The 24798-nt window shown below is 42.6% G+C and overlaps 1 protein-coding gene across 1 annotated transcript in view; it reads left to right on the top strand.

Moving 5' to 3' along the window:
* Positions 1–24798, top strand: part of IFT172 (intraflagellar transport 172) — a 47699-nt gene that overhangs the window by 12423 nt on the left and 10478 nt on the right. Inside the window, 25 exon segments of the mRNA XM_043983243.1 lie at positions 2265–2426; positions 2863–2916; positions 3167–3270; positions 3668–3753; positions 4683–4795; positions 5808–5975; positions 6942–7078; positions 7273–7380; positions 7639–7723; positions 8215–8307; positions 8628–8705; positions 8905–9153; positions 9557–9635; positions 9895–10015; positions 10501–10645; positions 11460–11549; positions 12194–12291; positions 14757–14892; positions 14978–15094; positions 15311–15453; positions 17501–17594; positions 17707–17771; positions 17990–18170; positions 18420–18529; positions 19031–19172. Coding sequence (XP_043839178.1) covers positions 2265–2426; positions 2863–2916; positions 3167–3270; positions 3668–3753; positions 4683–4795; positions 5808–5975; positions 6942–7078; positions 7273–7380; positions 7639–7723; positions 8215–8307; positions 8628–8705; positions 8905–9153; positions 9557–9635; positions 9895–10015; positions 10501–10645; positions 11460–11549; positions 12194–12291; positions 14757–14892; positions 14978–15094; positions 15311–15453; positions 17501–17594; positions 17707–17771; positions 17990–18170; positions 18420–18529; positions 19031–19172 — 2958 coding nt within the window.

Genomic DNA, 24798 nt, shown 5'->3' with positions numbered 1-24798 from the left:
ATGCAGTTCTATGCCTGTACAACTGATACAACTGATAGCCTTAGTGAGTTACCCAGGGTACCTAGAGGTCAGGTCATTTGTCTAGCGTCACAATCAGCATGTGGCAGATATCTCCCTGATTGTGTGGCCAGCTTTTTATCCACTGTGCTACACTGCCTCTCTAACCATTTCTTTCCTACGACAAAAAGTGGAGATAATCAAGAGGTGAGGCACCAAGAATGAAGAGGAATCAGAAAAAGCTTTCTGTAGAAGGTGTGCATTTATTTGGGACTGGAAAGGAACCAGAGAGGCCAGGAATCAGAGATGAGGAGAAAGAACATTCCAGGCATGGGTGCCTGGAGTTGAGAGATGGAATGTCTTGTTCAAGGAACTGCAAGGAAGTGTGTGTTACTGGATCAAAGTATATGTGAGGAAGGTGTAAGAAAAATAGAAAAGGGAGGGCAGCTAGGTGGCACAGTGGATAAAGCACTAGCTCTGGATTCAGGAGGACCTGAGTTCAAATCCGGACTCAGACACTTGACATTTACTAGCTGTGTGACCCTGGGCAAGTCACTTAACCCTCATTGCCCTGCAAAAAAAGAAAAAGAAAAGAAAAATAGAAAAGGGAACAGGGGCAGGTTATGAAGGGTTTTGAAATGCCAAACAAGGTTTTTATTTGATCCTGGAGGTCATAGGGAGCCGCTGGAATTTAATGAGTAGTTGGGGTAACATGTTCAGACCTATGCTTTAGGAAAATCACATTGTCAGTTGAGTGGAGGATAGACTGGAGTGGGAAGAGACTTGTGGCAGACAGACCAACCAGCAGTTTATTACAACAGTCTAGGCATGCCTAGACTGCACCAAAGTGGTAGCAGAAGAGAAGGGAACCTATGTGAGAGAGGTTACAAAGGTAAAAGTGACAGACCTTGGCAACAAATTGTAAATGGGGGATGAGAGAGAGCAAGGAGTTGAGTATGATACCTAGTGTGGGAGCCTGGGTGCCTGGGAAGATGGCATGCTTTCAACAGTAATAGGGGGGCAGTTAGGTAGCGCAGTGGATAGAGCACCAGCCCTGGATTCAGGAGGACCTGAGTTCAAATCTGGCCTCAGACCCTTGACACTTACTAGCTGTGTGACCCTGGGCAAGTCACTTAACCCCAATTGCCTCACAAAAAAACCAACCAAAAAACCAGTAATAAGGTGGTGCAGTGGATAAAGCACCGGCCCTGGATTCAGGAGGATCCAAGTTCAAATCTGGCCTCAGACACTTGACACTAGCTGTGTGACTCTGGGCAAGTCACTTAACCCTCATTGCCCCACCAAAAAACAAAAACAGTAATAGGGAAATTTGGAAGAAGGGAAGGATTTTGAGTGGAAAATAATGAGTTCCCTTTTGGACATGTTGCATTTAAAATGTCTTCAGGAAATCTAGTTCAGCATATCTAAGAAGCAGTGGATATGTGAGACTACACCTCAGCAGAAAGGTTAGAAATAAATAAATAGATTTGAGAATCATCAGCATAATCTATGAGAGCTGATAAGATTACCAAGTATAGAAATAATATAGAGGGGAAAAAAGAAGAGTGTCCTATGGGCCACTTTACTGTTAATGGGTATGACCTGGATGAAGATCCAGCAAAGGAGACAGAGAAGAAGCTGTCAGTCAGGCAGGAGGAGAACCAGGAAATAGTGGTATCCCCAAAACCTAGGAATAAGAGAATATGAAGGAGGAGGGAGTGATCAACAGTGTCAAGAAATGCATTGTTTAAGAAAGATTAGGATTGAGATTAGGTTTGGCAATTAAGAAATTGTTAATAACTGGAGAGCAATTTTGGTCGAGTGATGAATGGAAGCCAGATTGTAGAGTAGAGGGTAAAAGGAAAAGAAGTTGATATTTATGTAGGTTGTTAGGTTGAGCCATATCAACCCTTTGTTCCCTTCACATTCTCTTCTACTGACTTTATTCCCAATTCCTCATTAAATCAGTACCAGCCCTGACCTGTGCTTATGGAAAAGCCAAGATGGATGAGAAGATGGGTAGGGTTCAGGATGCTGACCCCTCTCCTAGAATGAAATGTTTAAGAGAGAGGCAGTGTGTTGTAATGGGAAGAGTACTGATCTAATACTGAGAGAGAACTGGGGTTCAAATCCCAGCTCTGCTACTTAGTACCTGATTTTAGTTTCCCCATCCATAAAATGAGGGAGTTAAACTATATAATCTCTAGGGCCTCTTTAAGCTCTCAACATTCTATGTAGTAGTTCTCTGTGCATTGCCTCCTACCCAGGTGATTGTGAAGAATCTTTCATCAGGCACTCGTGTGGTCCTCAAGTCTCACTATGGGTATGAGGTAGAGGAGGTGAAGATTTTGGGCAAGGAGAGATACCTGGTGGCCCATACCTCAGACACACTGCTGCTAGGAGACCTCAACACCAATCGACTCAGTGAGGTAGGGACCAAGGATGTAGGATTTGTGGGGCTATCTTGGATGGGTGATAGGAATCCATTCCTCAGAATGCCTGAGGAATAAGAGGTGGGGAAAAGTCTTTAGACTCGAGACATTTTGATTCTAGGTGATCTGGTTTTAATCATTTCAGTGTTAAAGGTCTGGAACTGAAACACAGAAGGCTCAGGGGCTTGGGGCAGAGAGATTCCTGAAAAACATGATGTTGCTTCTGTTTTTGGACTCTGTAGACACATAGAAGGTAGAAGAGAGGGAAACCAAGAGAACCGAATAAGATCTGCCACTGGATCCTCATTGTATAATGCCCACTACTGGTCTCCTTCTTGTTATCTTCTTGTTTTCTTCACACACACACACCTCACCACACCCCAGCCTCTTGGATTCATGTTTTGATTAGTCTTCTTATCTTTCCCCATTGCAGGTGGCTTGGCAGGGATCTGGCGGCAATGAGAAGTATTTCTTCGAAAATGAGAATGTGAGTAGAGCTGAATTTACAGACCGCCTGGTTCGCCATCCTCTTGACTATCTCAGTCTTTCCAAGCAAGAGACCTGGCAGTGAATAGAGAAGATAATGGTGGGGCAGAGAGATGATTAAGTAGAGGAGTGAAGCAAAGAGAAAATTGTGAGCTTCTCAGTGCAAGAATTAGTGTTCCAGGATGCCACACTGCTATTTTTTCTTTCTGAAATGAAATCTTTGTTAATATGTTGGTGTCACTCCTTTCTAGGTCTGCATGATCTTCAATGCTGGGGAACTGACTCTAGTGGAATATGGGAATAATGACATCCTGGGCTCTGTGCGCACTGAGTTCATGAACCCCCACCTGATCAGGTGAGGCCCAGAGACTCTGCCTTGTCAGGGATGACTTTCACTCTGACTTGTGACTCTTATCCCTTCAATCAAGACCAACACCCACACATACCACCCCCCTGCAAAAACTTAGACAAATATAAAGAGCATTTGGGGTTTTGATTAAAGAGCTGACCTTGTAATGAGGAAAACCTTCAAATTGATCCAACATATGTGATTCTAGGCAAGTTATTTAAGCGCTGTCCCAGGAAACTCCACTTGACCGCATGTTGCTGAGAAGGTACAGATCTTCATTATAAAGAGAGTTTGTCACTTGCATCTCCTTAGCCCACTGAAATCACAGGTCTGAGCGAAAAAAGAAAAATCAACATCAAGATGCCAAATACCTAAACTTTATACCCCATTTCTTTTCTCAAAGTGTCCGTATCAATGAGAGACGGCAACGGGGAATGGAAGAGAACAAGAAGCTGGCTTATCTCATTGATGTTAAGACTATTGCAATCGGTAAGAGCATTCCACCATTCAAACAAACATACTGGGCACCCACATTATACTTAACTACTCAGAACCCCAATGAACTTATCTGTAAAATGAGGATAATAATACTTTGTGCTGTCTGTCCTGCAAACCTTAAAACTCTAAATACAAAAATTAGTGTAAAGTATTTTTCTTATCACAGTCTGTTCTAATGTATTGTTTATTGATACTTATTTGTATCTCAGGCATTGTGGTATAATAGAGGGCCAGCTTCAGAGTTAGGAAGACCTGGGTTCAAGACCAACCTCTGACCCATATTGGCTGTCACTTTAACCTCTTGGTGACCTCAAGCAACTTAGCTTAGAATATAAGTTGCTAAAATGTGTCCATCTACATTCCCCATCTTGTTTAGGGCAGGTCAGGATGGGTGATCTCTTTTGAGCTTCTCCTAGTTTAGCTCTGCTCTGATTTAGAGGTCTGAGTGAGGCCAGATGTACAAAGAATTCTCCCTTCCCCTAAAGCCAAGAATCCCAGATATGAATTCTATTCTTTTTTTGGGGGGGAGAGGGTTAAGTGACTTGCCCAGGGTCACACGGCTAGTAAGTGTCAAGTGTCTGAGGTCAGATTTGAACTCAGGTCCTCCTGAATCCAGGACCAGTGCTTTATCCACTGTGCCACCTGGCTGCCCCCTATGAATTATATTCTTTAGACTAACCTGGACTCTTTGGGTCCACTAAAGACCTGAACTCAACCCCTGAAATTCCAGAACAGAGCCAGCATCTTAAGCATCCTAACAAAATAATGTCACATCACCATGTGATGTACCTTAGGAAAGTGCAGAATTCCTGAGGCCTACCTTATTATTCCTTTGAAACCTTTTCCAGACTGTCTTGATACTCAGTAGTCAGTTCCATGGTTCCAAAAGCCCTTCATGATCCCTCTTCTCCATTCTGCAGTGGACTTGGTTGGTGGCTACAACATTGGTACCATCAGCCATGACAGCCGTGTGGACTGGTTGGAGCTCAATGAGACTGGACACAAGTTGCTCTTCAGGGACCGGAAACTTCGTGTAAGACACTGGGCTTCAGGACTGGTCACTTGGCAGTAACCACAGGCACAGTTTACAGGAAGCATGGTACAGATGTTGCTAGTAGTATTTGAATGCTCTAGAAGAGCAGGCAGGGCCATTGAGTTGATGCTGCTGCTGCTACCTGGTGACTTGCTTCTTGCTTCCTCTGTACACCAACCACTCATCAATGGATGGCTTAGAAAGGGCTGGGTCAGGTTGCCTGAGTGATCAGCATCCCTCAATTGCCATCATTGTAGCACTATATTGTAGCAGCAAGAAGCAGGTGGGAAAGGGTGTCAGTCATCAGTGCATACCAGCTCTCTTAGGAGTTTTATCATTGGGGAACTTCCTACCCTTGATTGAAAGTCCTAATCTCTTTGCCTAACTGATTTTCACCTATCCCTGCTCCAACATCAGTACGATAGTTAAAGTAACTAGTAAGAAAATTCCCCTTTTGTTCCCTCATTAATTCATGAACTCACACCTTAAATTAGGTTGCTCTGATGAATCTCAGTGCGGTATAACATAATTTCAAAGTTCTACATAGAGGGCAAAGAAATAATCTGACAGTTTTTCACTTAAGTGAAAGACAAATCTTAATGGTCAGACTTTTTGACATGTTGCATGAGCTCAGAACCTATTATGATTCTGGAGCCAGCAGATTTTCTGGGGCTGATCTGGAAGTATCAGTGTGGCCTGTCATCAGTCTAGGCTCCCATAGTGTGGGTCAGTGGTCATAAGGGGCCTGTGCTGTGTTAAAGAGCATGCTCACTGCATGCCTTTCTGACTTCCTGGTTTCCCAGAACCAGAGTATTTCATATCAGAATGGACGAAAAGGGATGCGACTTGAGTGCTTTGAGGGGTGGTATGTGCCTGCCTAGATGTACCCTTTCTTCTGAGAATCACGTTCACCCAAAAATCCTCAATTATTTACCAACTACTGTTCCCATTGTGGGGTAACCCTCACTGCATTTCCTACTGATTCTCTTTCTTCTACCTATCCTTTCCTCAGTTGCACTTGTATGACATTGAAAGCAGCTCCAAGACGATGATCCTGAATTTCTGCTCCTATGTGCAGTGGGTGCCAGGAAGTGATGTGCTGGTAGCTCAGAACCGGAACAGCTTGTGTGTATGGTACAACATTGAGGCGCCTGAGAGGGTCACCATGTCCTCTATTAGGGTATGATGGGGCCTGGCAAATTTCAGCAACAGTGCCTGACAAGGACAACCTAGTATTGTGCTAAGTCAGGTGCTCTAGGGAATTGTCATCTCAGATTTTGGTATACATTAGTTATAATTTTCATGATTTTCAGCTGAGGTATAGAGAGAGCCTTAGGGAAACATGAAGGGTCCTGCAGTATGGTGCAGTAGTCTGTGCCACACTGCAAAGCCACCACAGCCTGCTCTTCAGACTGACATAAAGCCAGTTTGGAGAGTCTACTTGTAGTTTAGAAGAACTCTACCTAGATAAATTATATTTAGATCTACCTCTTTATGTATTCTGATTCATCTGGTGGAATCCTAGTTTGGTCCAGGCTATCTCAGACCCCTTTTTCCTCAGTACTGCTTACCTCCCTAAATTAGAAATCTTGAAGAATTCTAGATTTGCTTAGGTACACAGAGTAGAGAATATCCTGACTGATACCTTCAGGGTAATCTTGCAGCCAGCAACATGTTTAAAGGTAGCAGACAAGGAGTGCCTTGAAACCTAATAGAGCTACTTGGCACCATTACTGTTAGACATCAGTGTAGTTTTGCCTATTGGATCCCACTTTAGCCCAAGGACTTAATAGCACATATTAGATGTTGAAATGCCATGCCAGAGCAGCTAGGTGACACAGTGGATAAACACTGGCCCTGGATTCAGGAGTACCTGAGTTCAAATCTGGCCTCAGACACTTGACACTTACTAGCTGTGTGACCCTGGGCAAGTCACTTAACCCCCATTGCCCTGCAAAAAAAACAAACAACAAAAAAAACAAAAACAAATGCCGTGCCTAGGATAGGACCCAGGAAAATCACATTAACATAATTTCCTCAAGAGTGAAAGAAAATGGAGGTGAACAAGGGTAGGCCTAGTCTCTTAATAGGAGATTAATCCAGAGAAGAGATATGAATCCAAAACCTGACTGGGGGTAATCCACAGGGTGATGTCGTGAGTCTGGAACGGGGAGGGGGAAAGACAGAAGTCATGGTGACTGAAGGTGTGACGACTGTTGCCTATACACTGGATGAGGGGCTTATTGAATTTGGGACTGCCATTGATGACGGCAACTACACCAGGTGAGGGGATGGGGCAGGGACACAGGGAGGCAGGGGTAAAACTAGAGCAGAAAAAAGAACCCAGTTTTAGTAATGCTAAACCTAAGGAAGAGTGGCTCAGGGAGAGGGAGGGCCATCGAAGGCCAATTTCCCTGTTCTAGTATTCCATGTCCTGTGTTTTCTAACCCTGTGGTGATTCCTTGTGCCACTTCTAGAGCAGCTGCATTCTTGGAGACTCTGGAAATGACCCCAGAAACAGAGGCAATGTGGAAGACGTTAAGCAAACTGGCACTGGAAGCAAGACAGCTACATATTGCAGAGAGGTAAGTCATTGAGATACTGAAAGTTTGGAGGACTGCAAAGGCAGGTGGCAAGTAGGTAGAACTGTGCTCCAGTCCTTCCTTAAAGTCTCTTCTTGGTGCATCCCTTCCTAGGACCCTGGCAGACTAATATTGTAAGTTTCTTGAGGTTAGGAACTATTCTTGCTTTTACATTTTTGCAATCCTCACTTGTTCACTAGCTCTTCAGCTCTTGTCAACCCCACCCAGATTTACACCTTGCCATGCTCCACCCTCTTCCAGGTGCTTTTCTGCTTTGGGCCATGTAGCTAAAGCTCGTTTTCTACATGAGACCAATGAGATTGCAGACCAGGTGTCCAGAGAATATGTAAGTATCAGATGCCTTCTGATCCTTTCAGTCTTTTTTCCTTTCAGTCTTTCAAACTCTGATTTCCTAATTTCTTAACTTTGTGATGTGTAGCTTTCTGGTCATCCTTTTACTTTTTGTTTTTTTGTGGGGTGGTGGGGGTTAAGTGATTTGCCCAAGGTCACACAGCTAATGTGTCAAGTGTCTGAGGCCGATTTGAACTCGGGTCCTCCTGAATCCAGGGCTGGTGCTTTATCCACTGCTCCAACTAGCTGCTCCCCATCCCTTTACTTTTTACCGCCCCCTGGCTAAGAGACAACCAGTTATTTTGGGATAGCTCCCTCAATCCTTTTGGCCTTTAAGCCCCAAAGTTGTCACAAACTTCAGTGCCTTAATCCCTTAGCTTCTAAGACCCTGTAGCCTTCTTTGTGACATCCAGTTATACTCTCCTTCCTCTCCCATGCTTCTGTTTTGCACACACCTGTGGTTATTGCCTCCTTTTTCCTTCGAAGGGTGGGGAAGGAACTGACTTCTATCAGGTCCGAGCACGTCTGGCCATGTTGGAGAAGAACTACAAATTAGCAGAAATGATATTCCTGGAACAGGTAATAGAATGGGTTTGCATGGATATGGATAAGTAATTTAGAGAGATGAGAGGAAAACTTATATATGGTGAGGAAACAGTGGTAGAGAAGCAAAAGCAACAGCTACAAACTTCTTTTACCCAAAGGTTGGAAAGAGTGAGTTTTGGGGAAATGTTGCATGGTTAATGCTGGCTTTGTAAGTGTGTGTGATAGAAAGTCAAAGTGAATTCACTGTGCTTGTAATGACTCTTGGGCCAGTCCAGCTGAGGAGGGCCAGGAGATTGATCAGCAATCCTTATACATTCTTCCTATTCACATTTCCTTTCCCTCTGATCTCTCAGAATGCTGTTGAGGAAGCTATGGCCATGTATCAAGAACTGCACCGTTGGGATGAATGCATTGCTGTGGCCGAGGCCAAGGTATAAATTGCTCTTTCCACAGCCCTCTTCAGAAGTATATTTCCCTTCTCACCTCACTTCAGAAACTTTCTCCTCTTGTAGATAATACCAGAAAGTAGGGGTATAGTTGAACCTAATGAGAGTAGGAGAGAGCTGGAGCATTCTGGATCCTGAGGGTATAAACATGCCAACTTTCATCATCTTTCTCCTCTACACCTAGGGTCACCCTGCCCTGGAGAAGCTACGCCGGGGTTATTATCAGTGGCTGATGGATACACAGCAGGAAGAAAGGGCAGGTGAATTACAGGAAAACCAGGGTGACGGGCTGGCTGCCATCAGCCTCTACCTTAAGGCTGGACTTCCTGCCAAAGCTGCTCGGTTGATTTTGGCTCGAGAGGAACTTCTGGCCAACACTGAACTAGTGGAACACATCACCTCAGCCCTTATCAAGGGAGAGTTGTTTGAGAGGGTAAGACAAACTTCCTAGTCCCTGTTTCCCCAAATACACTTTATCCTGTAATCAACAACACTAGGTTCCTGGGGCCCAATCCCCCTGCACTCACCAAAGATGTGCTCTATGATCGATAGTCTAAGTCTTCCTTGGTCTGATTTGTTTTTGTTTTGGCGGGGCAATGAGGGTTAAGTGACTTGCCCAGGGTCACACAGCTAGTAAGTGTCAAGTGTCTGAGGCCAGATTTGAATTCAGGTCCTCCTAAATCCAGGACTGGAGCTTTAGCCACTGCACCACCTAGCTGCCCCTTAAAGCTATTATTGTTAAAGAATTACCTCCCACATCACAAACATCAGGATAGAGAGTAAAAGAATCAGGCCATGGGCCTGTATCCCTGTATTAACATTGTATATGTTAACAGGCAGGAGATCTATTTGAGAAGATCCGGAATCCACAGAGGGCCCTTGAGTGCTACTGTAAGGGCAATGCATTTCTGAAAGGTAACAGTGCCCCCAACTATATAACTGCACACACACACACACACACACACACACACACACACACACATATATATATATATAACATATATACACTCCTTCCCTTCACTGGCCCCCATATTTTCTTCTTTGGGTTGACTGCCTACAATTCTCCCCCATTCTTCCACTTCTCACCATCCTCCCTTATCCTTCATTTTCTTCTCCTGTTCTGTGCCCTGAACCCTGAAAGTCTGAGCTGTGTTTTTTTCTTTGTCCCTGGCAGCGGTGGAGTTGGCCCGCATGGCATTCCCAGCTGAGGTTATGCGGCTAGAAGAGGGATGGGGGGACCATTTGGTGCAACAGAAGCAGCTTGATGCTGCCATCAATCACTATATTGAAGCCAGGTATGAAGAAGAGACCAAAGGTTTACAGGTGGAACATAGGAGCTCTGCAGGGGCAACTAAATGGGCATTCAAAGTGATGAAAGAAAACAGGTCCCAGAACAAGAAAGAGCCCAGGTTGGAGAATTTCCTTCTGTGCTTGTCACCATACAGTTCTGTCTTCAACCTGAATGAATTAATAAAAAAGCATACATTAAGCACTTACTATATACATGGTAATTGAAATACTAAATTCTGGTAATAAAAGCACAAAAATAAGCTAATTATTTGCCCTCAAGGAGTTTACATTTTTAATGGGGGAAAGTGGTAGCCAAGAAAGGGTATTTTGGTCTGAGAAGTCACAGAACGATCTATTGATAGCCTCTTTCCACACTTACTGACAATTTAAATGGTAAAGAGCCCTTGACTATCTCTCCTATGTCTGTCTTCATATTTGAACATGTTTTCTTTGCCTCATCTAATATCATCCTTTCTTTCCTAAATGTCAGGTGCTCCATCAAGTCAATTGAGGCTGCTCTTGGTGCCCGTCAGTGGAAGAAGGCAATTTATATCTTAGATCTGCAGGACCGGGCTACTGCATCCAAGTACTATCCTCGTGTGGCCCAACACTATGCATCCCTCCAGGAATATGAGGTGAGGAGTCAGCCACCTGACATTACAAGGCCAGCAGCACAACCTCTCACAAAGTACAGTATTTCTGAGAGGCAATGGTGCCATTCCCTCCCTACCTCACCAGCAGTGCTTGTTAGGAGGATCAGCCCAGAAACCTCCCCACAGAAATAAACAAAACCCCTCGCCACACCGTGACCTAAGAGCTTTGGCGATAGGAAGCCTTAGAGGAACAGTTGATCAATAATGAACCCATAGTCATCATTATGATAGCACTTTGTGATTCCTTCCAATGTGCTTTCTGTGTTATCTCATTTGATCCTTCCATAACTTTATGTGAAATATTATTATTCCCATTTTACAGATGAGAAAGCAGACCCAGAGAAGTTACATAGACTGCCCAAGGTCTTGTAAGTGGTAGAATCAGGATCCAAGCTCAGGTTTTCTGACTCCAAGTGCAGTGTTCTTGCCACTCTTATTTAAGTTGAATTCTACAGTGCCTCAAGAAGTGTAAAGTGAGACCTTAGCCCCCTTCCTGTGCAAATGTGGGTGTATTGCTTTACACTACAAAAATATGAGGTGAATTCCCCTTGTACTTCTCTTCATGTTGTTTAGTGCTCTTCTGTGCTACATGTATATAAGATGGAAAACACCTTAGTGCCCTCCTTATAACCTCATCTTATCTTTCTACCTCCACCCGAAGTATCAAGTAAGAAAATGTCAGTCTCTCTCAGTCAGTTTCCCAGTTAAGCCTACCTTATATTTGGTGCCCTCTCATCTCAGCCATTTCCAAATCTTTACCCTGACCATTTATGCTTTTCCCACTTTTCCTTTCTAGATTGCAGAAGAGCTGTATACCAAAGGAGATCGGACAAAAGATGCCATTGACATGTATACCCAGGCTGGGCGCTGGGAGCAAGCACACAAGGTAGAGGGAATAGGAATGGACTGCCATTGTAGTAATGTTTCTCTGAGCACTTAACAATGCCCCATGTCTGTTTGAGAATACTCTATATGTTAGATCAGGTTAACCACTAGTCTCCAGCAGGGAGAGGATTGAGTAAAGGAACCAAATTTGGTTCTCGTCCTTATTACCTTGAAGGGAAAAGATGGAGAGAGAAGCCATGGCAGTTGTGGGGGTTGACCTTCCTCTCCTGAAATCCCAAGTTCCAATGGGTGACTTTGCTCCAATCTCAAAGGTGTGAGGAATGAGCACACACTTCCCAATGATGCAGGGAATCTGTGAACCACCCTGCAGAAGAAAAAGGAAATTTCTATTCTTTTCACTCTTTGTAGTCCAGAGGCAAATGTTAGGCTTCCTTGAAATAATCTTAGAATATGAAGTGAGGATTTCAGCAAACCTGTTATGGTTTTAGGGAAGGGCTATAGTCCCTGTTCTGTGAATTCACAGAATTCTGTGGAATTCACAGAAGCCATGCCTGGCTTCTCATCTCTTCCACATACTCTTTAGTCTCCCTTGTCCCCAAGTAGTAGCTCTCCAAGGGGGAGCACACCAGCCAGATTGCTCCCTTTGGCCTAAGGGACTACTCATGGTTCTGTATCTCTGGACAGTTGGCAATGAAATGCATGAGGCCCGAGGATGTGTCTGTGCTGTACATTACCCAAGCTCAGGAGATGGAGAAGCAGGGGAAGTACCGAGAGGCGGAGAGGTAAGGGGGGGAAAGAAAGACAAGAATATGAAATAATGATAATACTAACAAGTCACATTTATGTTGCTCTTTAAGCTTTTCAAACCCGTCTCTCACAGCATTCCTTGGGGATAAACAGTACAGATATTGGCCCCATATTAGAGAATAGACAACTGAGGCAAGAAGTTAAGTGACTTCCCCATAGTCAGACAGAGAGGTATCTGAGGAGGCATCTGACCCCCGGTTTCCTGACTCAAAGTCCAGCTTTCCATCTATTATGCTGTGCTCAGGGAAAAGAAATGAAGGAGGCATCCAGGAGAAGGGGAAGTCTAGTGTCCCATCTCAGGAGAGACAACAGGATATAGCCAAAGACCTACATTTGATTCCTGACTCCAGCATGTAATAGCTCTGTAACTATAAGTAGGTCAGCTTCACCTCTTTGTGCCTCAGTTCCCTTCTCTGTTCAAGTCCTTGAATAGATCCATGATCTCAATGATTCCAGAGTCCCCTCACATAGTCTTACAACGCAACCTGTCCATGTCTAACCATCCTACATGACTCATCCATCTTCTCCCAAAAGTTTGCCACAAGGGGTCTACTCAACATTCTACAGGCCCTCCTTGCTCTTTCCCCACACTGTGAGGCTGCTTAGACTATTCATAAGTCAGCCCTCACTCCTTCCACATGACCACTTCATTGTCTCTTTCTGGCCTACTTTTTTTTGATGACATCCTTTAATCCCATTCTGCAAAATTCCTCCCTAGTTATGTGTTACAGCCTATTCACGCCTATCATATGCCTTTCTATTGCCCTCTATGTGATAGCCATCCTTAGCAGCAGTGGTATTCCAGGTCTTGCTTACATGTAGAAATACTAGTAAAATGTTTGTGTTGAAAAGATGTGCCTTTACTGTTATTGGAAGTTTGAGGTCAGTAAAAGTGCTTTGCACTGTCTCCATGGCAATCCAGCCCACTTTCCTCCTTCCCTTCAACTCTGGGCCCAGCTCTTTTTCCATACAGACTGTCTCTCCCAGATAAACACTGTGGGACAAGTTCCATAGGATTTATATTCTTCATCCATTTGGTCTTTCTGTGTAGATAGATAGGCCAAACTCCTTTGAGTGATTACATATCTATTCCTGAGGGCACTGGATCATCCTAGGGCTTTATGCAGTCAACATAATATCATCTCAAACAGCATCTAGCGGACTTCACCATCCACTGGGACTTCCTCCTCAACTTGGACTGTACACTGGACCCTCCTCCATCACAGAGGATACATCTCTTCCTTCTGTGCTTCACCTGATATTTTTTTTTTATCAAGGGGTCATTAATAGGCTTTTATACCTTCCAAGGAACCAACTTGTTAGGTGGATGGGAGATACCTTGTTATAAAAGAGCCTTTAAAGTGTTTGGTTCTTCCAAGTGAATACTTTTTTCAGTCAATTATGAGATGTTAGATATATGCTCCTTTGTTGAATATCAATTTGCCAGAACCCCATTGTTCCCTACTAGTGACCTTATCGAGGATGTCCTTAGATGGAAGATCAAGCATGGTAGCCATTGGTCTTTCACCTTTTTTTTGGTATCAGTTAAGGGCCTAGATTTTTTTCCACAGCTTTGCTATCTTCCCTTCCTTTAGTTACCTTGTAAATTTGCCCCTCAATGCCCTCATAATTTTTTTTTTTGGTTGGGCAATGAGGGTTAAGTGACTTGCCCAAGGTCACACAGCTAGTAAGTGTTAAGTGTCTGAGGCTGGATTTGAATTCAGGTCCTCCTGACTCCAGGACCGGTGCTCTATCCACTGTGCTACCTACTGCCCCAATGCCCTCATAATTTTATCACGTCCAGCATAGATCCATGTATATTTATACCTATATTTATATGTTAGATCTTTTTGTATTTGATCCAGTTCAGTTGCTGTTCCTATCTTTTGTACCATTTGTACTTCCTCTGTCAGTACCTCAGAGAGGTTTGGGTCCAAGTGTGGGGCTCCACTATCCTTGATGGAGAGAAAAGTTGTAATGTTTTTTGCAGATCTTTTCCTTTTTTTTCTTGTTTTTTTGGTGGGGCAATGAGGATTAAATGACTTGCTCAGGGTCACACAGGTAGTAAGTGTCAAATGTTTGGGGGCAGATTTGAACTCAGGTCCTCCTGAATCCAGGGCCGGTGCTTTATCCACTGTGCCACCTAGTTGCCCTTCTGTCTTCTTTCTATTTTCATCCTTGAATGTCTTTGGTATGACTTTATTTAATTAGATAATTTGTCAAGCTTTCTTTAAACTGATTTTACCCTCCACTTCTTATGTCTGCTATCTCTGCTTCTCTCCCTTATCTCTAAAGTGTTAGTATCTACCTTGTTGTTGATAAAGAAAATATTTTGTAAAATGGAAAATGCTATGTAAAAGTCTGTATTACTATTGCTCAACTCTTGGGGATGGTTCTGAGGGAAAGTATCTGGCGTAAAGAATGTTTTCACTACCCCTAGGCTATATGTGACAGTGGAAGAGCCAGATCTTGCCATTACTATGTTCAAAAAGCACAAATTATATGATGACATGATCCGCCTTGTAGGGAAGCATCATCCAGACCTGTTGAGTGACACCCATCTGCATCTGGGCAAGGTGAGACATTTCCCCATCCTAATCCATTTTTCCCTTAACCTGTATCTATCTCCCTTTCTCTCTACATTGGCTTATCATTCCCCAGGAGCTGGAAGCTGAAGGCCGATTACAGGAAGCTGAATATCACTACTTGGAAGCCCAGGAATGGAAAGCAACTGTGAATATGTACCGTTCTAGTGGGCTTTGGGAGGAAGCCTACCGGGTAAGAAGCAGATTTGTTTCTCCTTCTCACTATCCAGTAATTTTCAGCTTCATAAATAGCTTAGTTTCTTCTGATTCTTGTCTAAGGATCTATATCCTAAATTAGAGGCAGATCTGAGATTAGGGATCAGAGGATGGGGGTAGGGAAGGAATGGCACTGGTACATGGGGTGAGGATCAGATATTATAGAGAATCACTAGGTAGTTCTTCCTTTCAGGTGGCAAAAGCACATGGAGGTGCTAATGCCCACAAGCATGTGGCCTATCTGTGGGCAAAAGGTCTTGGGGGAGAGGCTGCTGTTCGGCTACTCAACAAACTAGGACTCTTGGAAGCTGCCATTGACCATGCTGCTGACAACTGGTGAGACCCTAAACCTTTTCTCCCATCTCTCATTGGAAGTTGTCTCACATACCAGGGGAGTATCCCCTTCCCATTTGTCCCTCAAAGGTATGACACGATTCCCTTAAGATGTCACCAGCTTTAAACATTTCCTTACCTGTAAAATGGGGGTAATAACAGTACCTTCCTTCCCCCAGGGTAGTTGTGAGGCCAAAATGATATAATATTTATAAAGTGCTTTCTAAATCCTAACATAGTCTATAAACAAATGTTAGCTACAATAATAATGATAATAAGACAAAAACTGTTCATGAATCTGGAGAAAAAAAGGTTTGGAAGTTAGGATTGAAGAAAATGAGTAAAGAAGAGGTCTAGAAGTGAATTCTAGAAGAGGAGCAGGAAGAAACTGAGTATTTTCCCTTCTCATTTTGTGGGGTTCAAGTCAAAGTTAAGTCAACTTCTTACATACTGTGGGCTTAGGGATGTCCTGGGGATAGGGAAAGGTCTGTCCTCTGGCCTTAATAATAAGGTTTTTAGGATACATTTTATTTTACATCATAGAAATTTCTGAAAATAAACCTTTGTCCCCGCCCCCCTGAAACTGAATTCTCCTTGTAACAAAGTACAACAGTTATGCAAAAACACCTGATATTGGGACCTTCCGTGAATGAATACAACATTCTCAAGTATGAGTAGTTTCTCACCCACCTCTGCTGAGAGGAAAGATGTATATATTTCAATTTCTATTTTCCAGGATCATTTTTGGTTTTTCAGTTACTCAGAATTTGACTTTCTTTTAGTGATCTCGCCCTGTATATTGTGAAAGACATGTTCTTACAGAGCCATATATTTGTACCAGGCAGGGTTGGGCTGAGGTGAGGGGACAATGAGGAACTCCCTTGAGAGGACAAGGAAGACCCTCATGGACAGGTAGCCGAGGAAGGAGGGGACTCCACTTGTGTAATGGTAGCCAAAAAGTACAAGTAGAAGGAGCATCTCAGGATTGGCCAGGAAAATTGAATAACATTTCCATGGTGTCTCCTTCAAACCACAAGACTCTGGACCTTGCATCAGGGTAAAACTACCCTTGCTTTCTTTCCTTTTTCTTCTCTAAAGGAACTTTGTCTCTAAGGGAAAGGAAAAAGTTTATTGTAGATGCAGTTACATGTTTCTATCTCTCCAAGTACCTCTCTGTGTCTGTCACAGAACTAAATTTGATATTGACATGGAGTAGCATTAGTAATTCTGGCACAAGTCAGGTGCACATCCTTTTGTGGTAGGGTGAGGAATGAAGGAAGGAAGCCATTTAATAATGAGGGTCGGGGGTGGCTAGGTGGCGCAGTGGATAAAACACTGGCCCTGGATTCAGGAGTACCTGAGTTCAAATCCGGCCTCAGACACTTGACACTTACTAGCTGTGTGACCCTGGACAAGTCACTTAACCCCCATTGCCCGGCCAAAAAAAAAATAATAATGAGGATCAACTTCCAAGGTCAGATTTATACTAAGCCTTCTGGGACACTAAAATGTGTTTCCACTGGATCTAAAGTGAACTTTTCTTCAGCAAGTGAGAATAACACTAATATAAGCAGAAGCTGTCAAACTACTAAGCTATTTGATTCATTTCTAGGTCACTTGATTTAAGGCAGATAATGTTTCATAGTAACATTGATGGGCCTCAGGAGATAATAGGGTGAGAGACAGCATTAGTTTACCGAGGCCATCCCAGTGAAAACCAGAGGCAACCCCACTGATTATAAATGAATGCCATGAGAATCAAGTGTATTTTGGAGAAAAAAAAGGGGGAAAAAGAATCAGGTGTGATGACCTCTTGCTTGAGCAGTCTTTCTCATACATACTATCTTATCCACTTTCTCTGTGCTTCTCCATTCCAGTCCTTCAAGCCTAGCATACCTCACCTTGTAGTAATGCCTGTGCACCTCTGCTGTTTATTTTTTGTCTCAATCTTTACTTTTTAATTTATCTTACCATTATTTCTCAGGTTTTGTTTTTCTTTTGCAAATGTAAGGACTGAAGTAAGCAAACTTTATCTTCATCTTTGTTCCAGCTCCTTTGATTTTGCTTTTGAACTTGCTCGACTTGCCCTCAAGCACAAAACCCCCGAGATTCACCTAAGATATGCCATGTACCTAGAAGATGAGGTATGATCCCCTAGTCCCAGAATCTTCTTTCTGCATCCTTAAGTTAATGTCACTGGAAGACTATGATCCCTAGAAGCTCCTTACTGGTGTCACCTCTCCTCTCCCTGAACAGGGTAAGTTTGAAGAGGCTGAAGCGGAATTTATCAGAGCAGGGAAGCCCAAAGAAGCAGTCCTCATGTAAGTAACTCCCATGGGACTTCTTCACATTTCCCACCAGGAACTACCCCCAAGATCTTTTGCTTCACCATAATCATCATTCATACCTAATGTCAACAAACTAGATGCCCTTCACACAGGATGTAGTCTCTTTTTACATACCCCATCTTTTCAAGTGACACCACCCTGTACTTTTTTTCCCCTTTTTTAAATTCGTAATACTGATTTTTTATGAACAGGTTTGTCCACAACCAGGATTGGGAGGCAGCTCAACGGGTAGCCGAGGCTCACGACCCTGACAGTGTCTCTGAGGTGCTGGTAGGGCAGGCCCGGGGAGCCTTAGAGGAAAAAGATTTTCAGAAAGCTGAAGGGCTGTTGCTTCGGGCTCAGAGACCAGGACTGGCCCTCAACTATTACAAGGTACAGAGCTGTAGTGAAAGCCACAGAGAGAGGGTAGAGGGTTAGAAGGGCCTAGCTGCTCAGAGTGGCCAGTGTGCCTTCAGATGGATCCTGAAGAAATGAGAGGAGAGAGATAGATACCAAAAGGCTTGGGAAAATAAATCAGGTGGGCTGGTAGAAAGGAACTTTGAGTGTTGGGATGAGAGGCACTTACAACTGTTTCTTATTTTCTCAAATTTCTTGAAACCCCCATGAACACACTGTTAACAGGAAGCTGGACTTTGGAGTGATGCTCTTCGAATCTGTAAAGATTACGTGCCTGGGCAGCTGGAGACACTTCAGGAGGAGTATGAGAGGGAAGCCACCAAGAAAGGTGCCAGGTATGCATCATTAAGGACACCAGAAAATGGAAGGGCAGGGTGGGGAGGAACATAGAGGTGTGCAGGAAGCTATAGCAATCCCCACATTCTCAGTCACTCCCACCCATTTCATGCATGTGCTTTCTTTTTTTTTTTTTTTTTAATTTTTTAGTGAGGCAATTGGGGTTAAGTGACTTGCCCAGGATCACACAGCTAGTAAGTATTAAGTGTCTGAGGCCGGATTTGAGCTCAGGTACTCCTGACTCCAGGGCCGGTGCTCTATCCACTACGCCATCTAGCTGCCCCTGCATGTGCTTTCTTGGTGGTTTTTGTTTTTGTTTTTTGGCGGGGCAATGAGGGTTAAGTGACTTGCCCAGGGTCACACAGCTAGTGTCAAGTGTCTGAAGCTGGATTTGAACTCAGGTCCTCCTGAATCCAGGACCAGTGCTTTATCCACTGTACCATCTAGCTGCCCCTTGCATGTGCTTTCTTTAACCATAGACTCCTCTTTCCCTTCTGTAGGGGTATGGAGGGCCTGGTGGAGCAGGCACGGCAATGGGAGCAGGCTGGTGAGTACAGCCGCGCTGTTGACTGTTATCTAAAAGTGCGTGACTCTGGAAGTGCCAGTGGAGCCAGTAACCTTGTAGAAAAGTGCTGGATGAAGGTAAGGGACCTCAGTCCCTTTCTTACCTGCCCATTCTTCCTTTAGCTACCCCTTGGGTATTTCCATGGAGGCCCCATGTCTCTCTCTGTTCTGTTCTCCAGAAGATATTTACTGTGGCACACATTGGAAAGGACACAGTGAATAAAAAACATGGTCTTTACCCTCAAGAAACCAACAGACCATTTAGAGGCATGAGACTAAACAAGCTTCATACATTGAGCAAGCAGGATATATAATTAAGTGCTAACTTATAGATAGACTCTGTGTACTGTAGGAGCACTCCTGTTCATCGAGAAAGTAGGATTTAAACAAGGATTTGAGGGTTAATTACAAGAAGTATCTGGTGATGGCAGAGCACAGACTTCCCAAATAGCTTCTGGGAATAGATTTCCAGGCAGTTCTTGGCTCTTTCTTCCTGGAGGATCAGGGGGTCATCTGGAGGGACAGAATACCCTCTCTTCTGATTTTTCTTTCTTGCCAAGCACTCACTATAAAAGGAGTAAATCTGTGCCTATATATGTGACTCTAATGTGGTTTCAGATGCAACAGGAAGTATAATAGAAAGGACACTGAGGGGGCAGCTAGGTGGCTCAGTGGATAAGGCACCAGCCCTGGATTCAGGAGGATCTGAGTTCAAATCTGGCCTCAGAAACTTGACACTTACTAGCTGTGTGACCCTGGGCAAGTCACTTAACCCTCATTACCCTGCAAAAAGAAAGAAATGAAGGAAGGAAGGAAGGAAGGACACTGGACTGGGAATCCTTGCTCTACAACCAGTAACATTTTACCAGTTTGGGCCTTAATTTCCTTATATATAAAATATCTATTCCTCTTCCTTTTCCTCTCCAAATATGTTCTTTGCCCTGATGATAGTACTCAATTGTTTTAATACTTGTTTTTTCAGTTAATCAGGTTCTTAATTTCAGAACCATCTTTGATTCTTCCCATTGCCTTCAACTCAATTGCCAAGTCTTGTCTGTTCTATTTCTGGCATCCATTGCAACCTCCCCAATTCCTGCTTTCTCTGTGTCACTTACATACTGAGGAGATTGGACTAGATGACTCCTGAGGTCTTCTACAGTTCTGAGGTTCTGTGCCCCTGCCTTCCAAAATACTTTCCCAACCTGCTCTCTGATGCCTGAAATTCTTAGGATCATAGTACCATATACACTAATATTTGGAAAGAATTTTAGAGATAAGCTGGTCTAACCCAGTCATTTTTCAGATGAAAAAACTAAGCCCAAAAAAGGTCAGGTGGGGGCAGCTAGGTAGCGCAGTGGATACACTTACTAGCTATGTGACTCTGGGCAAGTCACTTAACCCCCATTGCCCTGCAAAAAATAAAAAAACAAAACAAACAAACAAACAAAAAAAGGTCAGGTGACTTGCCCAAGGTTGTATTATATAGGTAGTTTTAATGGCAGAGTCCTAGATTTGAACTCAGGTCCTCTGATTCCAAATCCCCTACTCTTTCCACTATACTGCTTGCCTTAAGTGTCCTCAGAAGAGGCAAAGCCATTCATGCCATAGTTTAAAATAAAATGTTAAAAATGCAATTGCCTGGAGGCAAGTTCAACAAGAAATCCATCAACAATTGTAAAATTGTTATGAAATATTTTCTTGTTTGATAAGATGAAAGGAGGAGCAATGATACAAAAAAGCGAGCAGGACACCAAGAACTTGAAGGAATGAGAGGGGGTAAATCACTGAGAAGGAAAAGAATGACTAAAGGAGAAGTGAAGGAAAGACACCAAGCTAGAGTACAAACTTTACCCACCTTATAGTTTTCCCTCAGGTCAACTCTGGTAACCTTCATTCCTACACTGACAAATAGAAAATACAGAAGAGAGATATTTTTGCCATATTGGGAAAATATTCTTGTACACTTTTATGTAGGTTTAACTTAGAGCATTGTTTTCTAGAAGAATATTGCCTTAAACTTTGAAAAATGGAAGCAGTAGATTGGGATTAATAGGCAGATGTGGGATTAGCGGGCAGATGAGGGAGTTTGTTGTAGGTATGAAGACAAGCTAGTTGGGAGATGACTGGTGGACCTGAGAGGGCTAACAAACATGTTCTTGTCCCAAGCCCTCTTCTTTTCCATTTTATACTCTCTCCTTTGGTAATATCATATTTGCCTTTGGCTTCAGTTATCACCTCTATATAGATGAGACCCACATCTGTAGTTCGACCCCCAAACTCTCCTCAGAACTTGCTCTTGATAGCAATACCAGCAGTCCTTGCTAGCATCTGCTCAAGCTAATCTTCTTCGTCTCCAAATCTGCTCCATGCCCTGATAATAAGACTCAGTTGCATTTTCAGTTACTCAAGCTCTTAAGTCCAGAGTCATCTTTGACTCTTCCCATTCCCTTCAACTCCTTAATTGCCAAGTTCTGTCCATTCTATTTCTGGCATCCTTTCTACACTACTATTGCAATTACCCTGGCTCCTACCTTCATCACGTTGCTTAGATTTCTGTAATTCTCTCTCTTTTTTGGGGGGGGGGGTAAGGCAATTGGGGTTAAGTGACTTGCCCAGGGTCACACAGCTAGTAAGTGTTAAGTGTCTGAGGCCGGATTTGAACTCAGGTACTCCTGAATCCAGGGCCGGTGCTTTATCCACTGCGCCACCTAGCTGCCCCTGTAATTCCCTCTTAATGGATCTTTCTGCTTCTAACCTATTCTCAATCTGATCCATTATTCATACCATTGTAAAATAATTTTCCTTTTAAAAAAATTATCCTTAGCACATACCAAGTAGAATGGGCATCCCACTTATATAGTAAAACAGAAAAAGAGGACTGTACATGAAACTGAAAATATTATATGTAACTGGCCTTTCATTTTAAGTTTATCACAAATGTAACATGTAACTCTGAAAACTGCCTATTTCTTTCTAGCCTTTCTTCTGTTCATTTTATTTAGAAATGTTTTAGTGGTACTTTTATTTCCTTCTTATTTTTCAACGATCATGTCCCTAGCTCTCCTCTTCTTCCCAACTCTCTTCCTTCCAACACCAAACTAGAGGAAAATGTACATTCTAACAAATTCCCCCATTGGCCATGTCTAAAAATGTGTCTTGTTCTGTACCTTGTATCCATCCATCATTTCTCTGTCAGGAATAAAGTAGTGTGCCTCATTGTGGGAACTTTTGAATTGTGGTTGGTCATTACATTGATTCTTAAGTCTTTTAAAGTTATCTGTCTTTATAATATTATTGCATAAATTCTTCTCTTGGTTCTGCTTATCTCACTCTGCATTATTTCATACAAGTCTTACCAAGTTTCTATGAAATTACCATCATTTCTTAATTCACAATACATTCATAGACCATAACTTTTTCATCCATTCTCCAATTGATGAGAACTCTCTAATTTCCAATTCTTTGCCACCATAAAAAGAGCTACTATAAATACTCTTGTACATGTAGATCCCTTTAGAAGTATGAGCCCTGTACTGGTATCAATGCATCAAAGAGTATGTGTAGTTTAATAGCTTTTTGGGCATAGTTCCAAATTGTCTCCAAAATAATTAGAACAGTTCACAAGCTCCACCAACAGTTTCCATGTTTCCACGCAGCCCTTCCAGAAATGGTCATTTTCTGTTTTTGTCATCTTTGTCAGTTTGGTGACTGTGAGAAAGAATCTCAGAACTGCTTTAACTTACATTTCTTTATTATTGAGTTGGAACATTTTTAGATGGTTTTTGATAGCTTGGATTTCTTCCTTTTATAACTGCCTATTCATATCCTTTGACCATATTGGTGAAATGACTCTTGTTCTTATATATTTGAACCTGTTCTTTATATAGATCTTAGATATGAGACCTTTAGCAGAGAAACTTAATGCTAAGATTTCTTCCTCCAGTTGTTTCCTGTCAAATTTTAACTGCATTGGTTTGGTTTGGTTTGGCAAAAGCTTTTGAGTTTTATGTAATCAAAATTGGCTATTTTATCTTCTGTGATCCACTCTGTGTCATTTGTTGATCAACTCTTCCCCTGCTCATTGTAGCCAAAGCTCAAAGTGCTTTCCTTCTCCTCGGATTTCTGCATAGCACTGTGGCTGGACCTCTTCTTTTTTAAAAAATTTCTTTAATTAATAAAGTATTTTTTCCCATTACATGTAAATATAGTTCTCAACTTTCGTTTATACAAGCTTTCCAATTTCAGATTTTTCTCCCTCCCTCTCCTCCCTCCCCCCTCCCCTAGACAGCAGGTAAGCTGATATAGGTTATATATATACACACACATAATAACATTAAACATATTTCTGCATTAGTCATGTTATAAGAGAAAAATCAGAGCAATGATAAAAAACCTCAAATAGAAAAACAACAGCACTAAAACCAAAAGAAATAGTATGGTTCATTCAGCATCTATACTCCACAATTTGGTTTTTTTCCTGGATTTGGAGATCCTCTTCTATCATGAGTTCCCTGGAACTCTTCTGTACCATTGCATTGGTGAGAAGAATGTAGTCCATCACAGTAGATCAACACACAATGTTGATGATACTGTGTACAATGTTCTTCTAGTTCTGCTCATCTCACTCATCATCAGCTCACGCAAGACCTTCCAGGTTTCTCTGAACTCCTCCTACTCATCATTTCTTACAGCACAATAGTATTCCATTGTATTCATATACCACAACTTGTCCAGCCATTCCACAATTGATGGGCATCCCCTCAACGTCCAATTCCTTGCTACCACATACAGAGCAGCTATAAATATTTTTGTACATGTGGGTCCCTCTTCCCTTTCCATGATCTCTTTGGAAAAAAGACCCGAAAATGGTATTGCTGGGTCAAAGGGTATGCACAGCTTTATCGCCCTTTGGGCATAATTCCAAATTGCTCTCCAGAATGGTTGGATCAGTTCACAGCTCCACCAACAATGCATTAGTGTTCCAATTTTTCCACAGCTTCTCCAACATTTATTATTTTCCTTTTTTGTAATTTTAGCCAATCTGATAGGTGTCAGGTTGGACCTCTTCTTTTATACTTATCACATTTTTCTTCCTTCCTCCTCTAATTTATGGTGTGACCTTCTATATTGAAATCATGTATGCATTTGGAGTTTCTCTGGACATATTGGGTGAAATACTGGTCTAAACTAGGCTTAACTTTTTGTGTATGTCCTAGACTACTTTGGCAATCAGGTAAAGCCTGTGTACCCCTTCTCAGAATGTTTTTAAACATAAAGGCAGCTAGGTGGTGCTCTAGTGCACAGAGCGTTGGGTCTGGAGTCAGGAAACCCTGAATTCAAACCTGTCTTCAGATACATGGTAGCTGTGTATGTCTCAGGTTCCTCAACTGTAAAATGGGGTAACAGTACTTAACCTGGAATGGTTGTTGTGAGGATCAAATGAGATGTTTTTTGTTTTTGTTTTGTTTTTTAAATCATAAGAGAATTTTATTATTCTCCAGTTACATGTAGAGATAGTTTTCAACATATGATTTCTAGTTCCAAATCTTCCTCCCTCCCTCACCTTCTTCTCCCTCCCCAAGACAGAAAGCAGTCTGATATAGGTTATATATGTACAGTCACATTCAACATGATTGCATTAGTCATGCTGTGAGAGAAGAATCAGAACACAAGGGAAAAACCTCAAAAAAGAAAAAAGTAGAAA

This window comes from Dromiciops gliroides, chromosome 2, assembly GCF_019393635.1.
Source record: "Dromiciops gliroides isolate mDroGli1 chromosome 2, mDroGli1.pri, whole genome shotgun sequence".
NCBI lineage: Eukaryota > Metazoa > Chordata > Mammalia > Microbiotheria > Microbiotheriidae > Dromiciops > Dromiciops gliroides.
This window is presented reverse-complemented; position numbering and strand designations above follow the sequence as displayed.